Raw genomic sequence first — 7369 nt, forward strand, 5'->3', positions numbered from 1 at the left:
CTTGGCGATGAGGGGGACTACCACCCCCTTCAACCCCCCACCCCCCCAATGTATCTTTTGGATGGGGGACGGCGCCAAAAAGTGCTCACTTTTTTAAACACCATTTTTCAAACAAAAAACAAGTGTTTAGGGCCTAAATAAGGCATTTTTTCACCATTTGAGAAAGCAAAAAATGGGGGGATGAAAGGCGTAGAAAGGCGTATATATCTGGTAATGGGTTAAATAATCAAATAAACAATGGAAAAGTAAGCAATTTCGACGAATAATGCATCAGAAAATAGGACAGTACCTTTTCTTATTCTGAGTTGTCTAAGTCGTGGTGGTCCGACTCTAAACAGATGCCCCCCTTCAATGTGTTGACGTTCCCTCCAATGCAACGGTGTATTGCCACTATCTATGTTTGTTTCCGGGAATGATTTCATAATTGCTGTTTTATTTAACCATGTGTAAAAGTCTGTAGACGTTTGTATCTGTATTAAGATATGAAAGAGATAAGGAATACCTATTATTTATGGCAAAACAAATTGATAATTTACACATCTAATAAAAAAACCCACCGCAGCTCAACCAAAATAGTATCTTTCAAAACGTTATCAATATTTAACCCATTCAATAGTTTCTTGAAAAAGAAATTATGTCGGGATCGACTCTACATAGAAATTTCTTCGTTTGGCGCAAAAATAATGCTGAATATTGCTAAATGACTCCAACTGTGTGACGCAAAAGGCAACAACAACAAAAAAAGAAAAATAGTCATATTCAGTAAGAAAATTAATACCTTAGAAAACGACACCATGCCTGATGGTTTGACAAATGTATTCTCTATGTATTGGTACAGTTCGTATGATCGTGAGTCCCTGCTTGAATAGCTGATGCTTAATAATATCCAGATTAAAACTGTTGTAGAGATGCAGTCATAAAGGTTGTTAAGAGATTTCTTATCTTCTGAGTTCTTTACTTGTGTTTCCTTTAATTGTGTCCTATTAAAATTTGATGCGGTCATACGGGTTGCGTCTACAAATAAATGTCAATAAAAACGTACGTGATTTCAAGTTTAATTACTTTAAATGAAATAAAGATACCTTTTATTGTTATTTTATTCAAAGTTTTTGACAGATTTAACATACAAAAATATCTATGAAATGCTAACCCTTAAATAATTGTACAATAAGTAAAGTTTATTTGTCCTTTACTATCACTTTAATTTTTCCCAACTTTTGTTTCAATATTTCAGCTACATTAAAGCTTAGCAAAGCCTTCATACCACATTTCTTTCTAGAAGACGTAGAGAAGTACTTTATGACATGGCTCCTAGTTATTAGTGTACTGGGACTTGACATCTTTCTGAACAGCATCGCAAAAACAACTGCCATCAACAAAATCTAAAAGAATATGCTATTAATGATTCGATAAAAATCGATTTAGGCCTAAATATTTAAAAGTTAATATGTCCGAGACAAAACACAGCTATAAAACAACGATGAATTTTAATAAAAAAAAGAGAACGACGCAACATCTATATAAGCACCCGTGTAAACAAGTAAAGTGACCACCGGCACCTGTCTGAAAACTTCATTGTAAAAAAGTTTTAAAAAAAACACCCCACTTTGCATTCACCTTGTTTTCACATTCTGATAAAAGTCATACTCTAAAGAAAATTTAAGCAAACAGAATACGTTGTTCAATGCAATTACTTAAATTATCTTACTTATTATCTTCACATATATTTAATTATTCCTTTTAATTTGTTAATTTGTTTGTTTTGTTTTGGGTTTTTTGGGTTCTTCATATTTATTTTTTTTCTTTTCATTATTTTTTTTGTTGGTCATAATATTTTTGAAGAAAAGACATAATAAAAGTAATTACTTTAACTGGGTCAACGCAGAAGATGGATTGAAAGATTGACAATAACAGCATGGTAACCCATTCCTCTGACTTTTGTTTACCCCATTCCATACTGTACAAGACTACATAAAATGCCGAGACAAGAGTCGCTGAGACAAGAAGAAACCATGCCAGGTATATGCACTGATTTGGCAAGGTGAACCCCTGTAATAGAATTATAGAAACAATTCACACTTTTATCTACATGTATACTATATAATTGAATATACATTGTAAAGAAGGGCGGCTTTCCTTTCTTTTAAAGATGCATCATTACAGTAAATTATAACATTTTTAAATTTGATAATCTAAAATGTCTTGGGTTTTTTTCATTAATGACATAATTAATTTGTTTGTCCATAAAAGAGTAAAATACTTCAGTAGAATATTAGATACCTGCAAAAAGTTACATTGTTTCATTTCTAGTTTACCTTTATCTCTATAATAGTTATTGCAAATTTCTACCTTCATTTCTGGATATCCTTTCTGGATGATTTTCCTTTCCAGTTCTATATTCCGCTTTTTCTCCTTGTCCAACCACGTGTCAAAGAATGGTATTCTAAAATCACGTGACGTTTTTCTTCGTTTATCAAATAATGGCTTGTTTTTATTTGCAGGATAATATCTTGATAACTTGAACAAATAAATTACGAGCAATGTTGCTGGCGTGACCACAAGGACAGAAATTAGTGATTGGTAAACCTGAAATGAAAACAACAGATATTGTTTTAGGTCATTTGGGATGTTGTAAGTTGTTTCTATAAACACAGCGTTGTGATCGAAAGATATAATTCATGTCAACTCATCGTTTTAACCTTTTCCCTTATATAAGCGTGTTTTGTCGGCTTTTTGCCCCCCCCCCTTTTTTTGAGGCATCAAACAGTGAAAAAATACCCTATTTAGGCCCCAAACACTGTTTTTCGTTTGAATAATCTTGTTTAAAAAGTGACCACTTTTTCAGCGCCGTCCCCCATCAAAATGCTACATAAGGGGGTTGCCAGAAGGGGGGGTTTGAAGCCAAGAAAAATTTGGACATGTGACAGGCTAAAAATGGCCTCAGGTCAATCTTAGGGTAACTAGTAACCGACGCTGAAGCCTTTTACTCTATATCAATTCATTGAGAAGTTGCAGCACTTTGAAATCAGTTTTGATGGGAAAAAAACAATGCGAAATAGTGATTTTTGGTAATTTTGAGACGCCCCCCCCCCCGTTGCCATGGTAACAGGAAATTTACGATAGAGCATGCTGTTACAGAGGCTATGGTCTAGTCAACATCTGTGCCAAGTTTCATTAGTATTGAAGAATTTTTCATAGTTTCATAGCAGTTTGAACTTGTTACAGGAGGCTTTTCAATGAAAACGGCCATTTTTCGCAATATGCTCATGGGGTAAAAGGTTAATTAAAATAAGACGTTAGTATAAAACAATGTATATCCAAACTTTTCTAAAAAAACACACACAATATGATGTTGTTCTTACAGCCGCCAATCTGATTTACTTACCTATTTGATTTTTATCATATCCACACATATACACATTTATTTTATGCTTTTCAGTGAATTACTGATTTATCCGTGAAAATTATATTTGGTAATTTCACAGTGAAAATTATCAAAATATAATTTCACTCTTTTCAATGACGAAACTACTTTTTTAAGATTTTCCCCATGTGGTACCTCAATTTTATTTTTGCTGACAATTCTGACAATGTCAGGCTGTTTAAAGAAAAAGCAAAACTGAAATTGATAAATAACTTAAATGTCAAAAGTAATAAAAAGAAGAAAACTTACTTCTATTCATTCAAATTCATGAAATTCCAATCACCAAATTTCGTTTTTTTGTTTCATTTTGACAGTCTCAAAAATACATTCCTTCCCATGCAAAACTGCTCTTGATGACATTTGGGCATATTAAAGTATCCTACGAGCAATAACTGCCGTATGCTTTATGAAAAATTGAAAGCATTGACAGCCATAACTCGAAGAATAAGTTAAATCAACCCAGCGTTCTTGAGCAGGTTTCCAAGTTTTCCATTTTCCTAGCTCCTTTTCTGAATGTTTTCACATCTGTCAACACTTATTTTTTGTCTGTTACAATCCTCAAATAAGTTTTCTTTCTTTTAAAAATGTGTATGACTAACAAATCCAAATTATATCCCTCTGAATCTTACACAATTATTTTCCATCCATGAAATACACAACTTTAAAAAATGGCTGCCGCTTACAATTTACAAAGCCAGGTCTAATATAAATTCGCACTAAGTAACAGAAATATGGATGGATGGTTGGACTTTTTCTCCTACAAGAATTGTTTGTTTTTATTATCAAAACATGCGATCATTCATATTTTTTTAATAAAATTAATAAATATCACCATCATTTAATGTTGATTGGCGGACTTATTTTTCAGCTCAAGACTTCTTTTTTTTAATGAGAAATTCCGAATAAATGGGGCTCTCAATGGGGGAAACAGTTTTAATATTAACGTTAAAATTATGGAAATTTCGTTTTAACTTGTTTTTAAGCATAAAATAAAAAGAAAATTTGTCTGTTTGTTGTGTAAGATGTAATTTTATTTCATCTCGTGAACTTTAAAAACAGTATTCTCACTCGTGGCTTCGCCACTCGTGAGAATACTGTTTTTAAAGCCCACTCGATGAAATAAAATTTCATCTTACACACAAACAAACAAATATCCTCTATATATTTCGAAAGGGCATTTCTTGTTTAGGTTTTCAAAGTCAATAATACGTAATACTTGGTTATAAAATGAGTTGTATTTATAACCTTTGTTAATAGTTTGTAACTGAACACAAACATGTCATATTTGGAGTCTCTGTGACCGGGTTATTAAGCCGACCTCAAGTCATTTGTCCTTCACCGCTGTGGGTTCGAATTCCGTCAAAGACTTTAAACTCGTGTGAGGAAGCCATCCGGAAAGCTTACGGACTGTCAGTGGTTTTACTCTAAATAATGCACCAAGGGGCACCTGATGTTCTCCTCCACCAGTATAGCCGGAATAATACTGTATAGTAACTTAGAATCAAACAAAACAAACCAACACCCTTGTTGATAAAAATGAATGTATCAAATTGCCTAATTCCCAATAAGTCAAGTGTGTTTTTCAAGTGTCTTTATAGACATTTGCAACACAATGTAGGGAACGATTATCGAGGAACAGTTACGTTAATATTGAGGGGTCATCTCAACACATATTATGAACACTTGAAATAAGGCCAGGATATCTTAATGTGTTTCTTTCTTTACATCTTAATTTTCATTTTAGTAATTGCCTCGAGGGGTTAGAGTCGATGACTTCTAATCCAGTTACCTCTCTGGCGTGGGTTCGATTCCCGGGAGATGCTTTGGTAGTTTAGCGCGGAGGAAGGTAATCAAGTACTGGTGTAACTCTCCAGGAACAATGGTTAGGAAACTACCCGCCTATATGACTGAAATACTGTTGGAAAAAGGCGTAAAATGAAACAAACAAACACACAATAGTAATTGCAAGACGAACTGACACCAAGTTCTCTAAATAAATTGGGAACATTTCTAATTAGCTAAGCCAATGGTTGTTTGCGTTGACGGGTGTTTTTGTCTTGTACGCTGACGTGCATCAATAGATTCGTCCTTTGATTATGTCAAAACGTTTGGCAGCTTGAGCACGGATATCTTGACGTCTTGACTACGGCCACGGTTGTGCAGTTCATGTGGGACTGGTCCTCGTTCGAGTTGTCTCGGGACTAGGCGGGAGCGAAGCTGCTGGTCAGCCGTCCATGTTGACCCTCATTTATACATCTGTTGTGATTAATCGGAGCTTGACCTGGCAATGCCTGCTGCATGTGAGCCGCTTAAGCTTGCCCTTGGTTTAGATGCCCGGTCTTTCCATAGGACTGCATTTAACTGTTGTTTTTTTTTTGTTTGTTGTTTTTTTTTTGCACTTAATCCTTAACTCAAAAGACGTCTTTAAAGACGTTGTACGATCTAAAGCGCTGGCAATAATATGAAAATATTGAAATGTGAAATTGAAATGGATCGGTGTTTAACGCGATATTTATATAGTGTTTATATAGTGTTGCTATATTTTTCTGGTCCTTTAGGATAATTGAGTCCAGACTTTTTAAGTGTTGAAAGTTGAGTCCCGCTTAAGCCGGTATTAGGGGGCTTGAGGGTTGTTGCACTTTTTATTATCTATCATGTACAACCCAATCAAACCGAGTTTGCATTTCCATTTCTTTTGCTGTTTTTAATGCTTCCGAGGGATCACTTTTTTCCAGTTATTTCAACACTTATTACTCATATACTGATAGTCCGTCTATTGTAGGACCTGAACAGGTTCTCTTAACAGTGCACGACCTAATTTCCCACATGAAACAGAGATGTGGTATTGCTTGCCTTCGATAGATTAAACATAATTCACTGCTGTTTAAATTATGAGCGCCAAGCCAGGAGCTGTTAGTACCATTTTTCATATATTTGGTATCACGTTGCTGAAACTAATAACCTTCTTCAGTCGAATAAGACTGTCTACTAAAAGCCTTATGGAGGATATAAATTATATATGGAATATTAAAAATACATCACCATAATGCAGCAGTAAAATGGACAATGGTGAATTTTATTGCTAATAACTCAGGGTTTGAAAGCTATTTTTTACACGATGTCAAAATATATTAAGAATTCGGAGCAGATTTAGGGTAACTGATTTATGATGTAAATACTTATTTTGCTTGCACGATTCTCACTGAAGTGGCCGTAATGTATTTCAAATGTACACATAGATACAAACTCTTCGAGTTGCGTTAAGAGACACCCCAAACAGCTTATTCTTTAAATACAACATCCCAAAAGGCACTGAACACTATCGTTCAGAACATTATTTGAAAAAGGTATTAGTGTGTCGTCAGTGAAAGACGGGATTCGGGTTTTAATTCCATGTTTTTATTTGAAACGATGTACTCATTAAACAAATGCGAGTACGGCTATTGATGGGACGTCTCACCTAAAGAAGAGCGACGGGAATAATATTATTCAGGACTAAGACAATATCACGCAATACAAACACAAATTAGTTGACAATGCTGGTATTATCCGTTTCTTATAAACCGTGTTTATTATAAAATGTTAAATTATTTTGAGAGTATCCCTTTATATAACTTGTCATCGATCCTCAATCCACGTTCCTCATTATAAGCCGCAAATGTCTTATGGGAGCTTATGTTTCTTACATTAAGATACTTCGAAATTGTTTAATATTATAAAAGGTACAAAGCAAGGTGACGTAGCAGGACATAGCAAAAAAAAGAAAAAAGAAACTAAGTACTAGCGGCACAGGGCATAAGAAGTTCCTTTAAAACTAAAAGGGTGTCCAAGTGTGAAATATTACCTGATGTAAAGAAATCCTTAAAGAACCGACTTCAAAGTCAGTTGGTAGTTCGTAATTATCCTCATTTGAACCTTTGAAAAACATTGCATTGGCAATCAATG

General features: G+C 34.4%; 1 protein-coding gene across 1 annotated transcript; it reads right to left on the reverse strand.

Annotated features, from left to right (window-relative positions):
- Positions 1 to 289: 289 nt before the first annotated feature.
- Positions 290 to 2586, reverse strand: LOC132752993 (polycystin-1-like protein 3; the record flags this gene model as incomplete). Its single annotated transcript, XM_060743406.1, has 5 exons — positions 290 to 470; positions 779 to 1014; positions 1265 to 1382; positions 1867 to 2049; positions 2350 to 2586. Coding segments are annotated over 5 exons (955 nt in total), but the record flags the coding sequence as incomplete, so codon positions are not given.
- Between the last annotated feature and the right edge of the window lie 4783 nt (positions 2587 to 7369).

This window comes from Ruditapes philippinarum, unplaced genomic scaffold, assembly GCF_026571515.1.
Source record: "Ruditapes philippinarum isolate M1 unplaced genomic scaffold, ASM2657151v2 ctg24990_1_1_1_1, whole genome shotgun sequence".
NCBI lineage: Eukaryota > Metazoa > Mollusca > Bivalvia > Venerida > Veneridae > Ruditapes > Ruditapes philippinarum.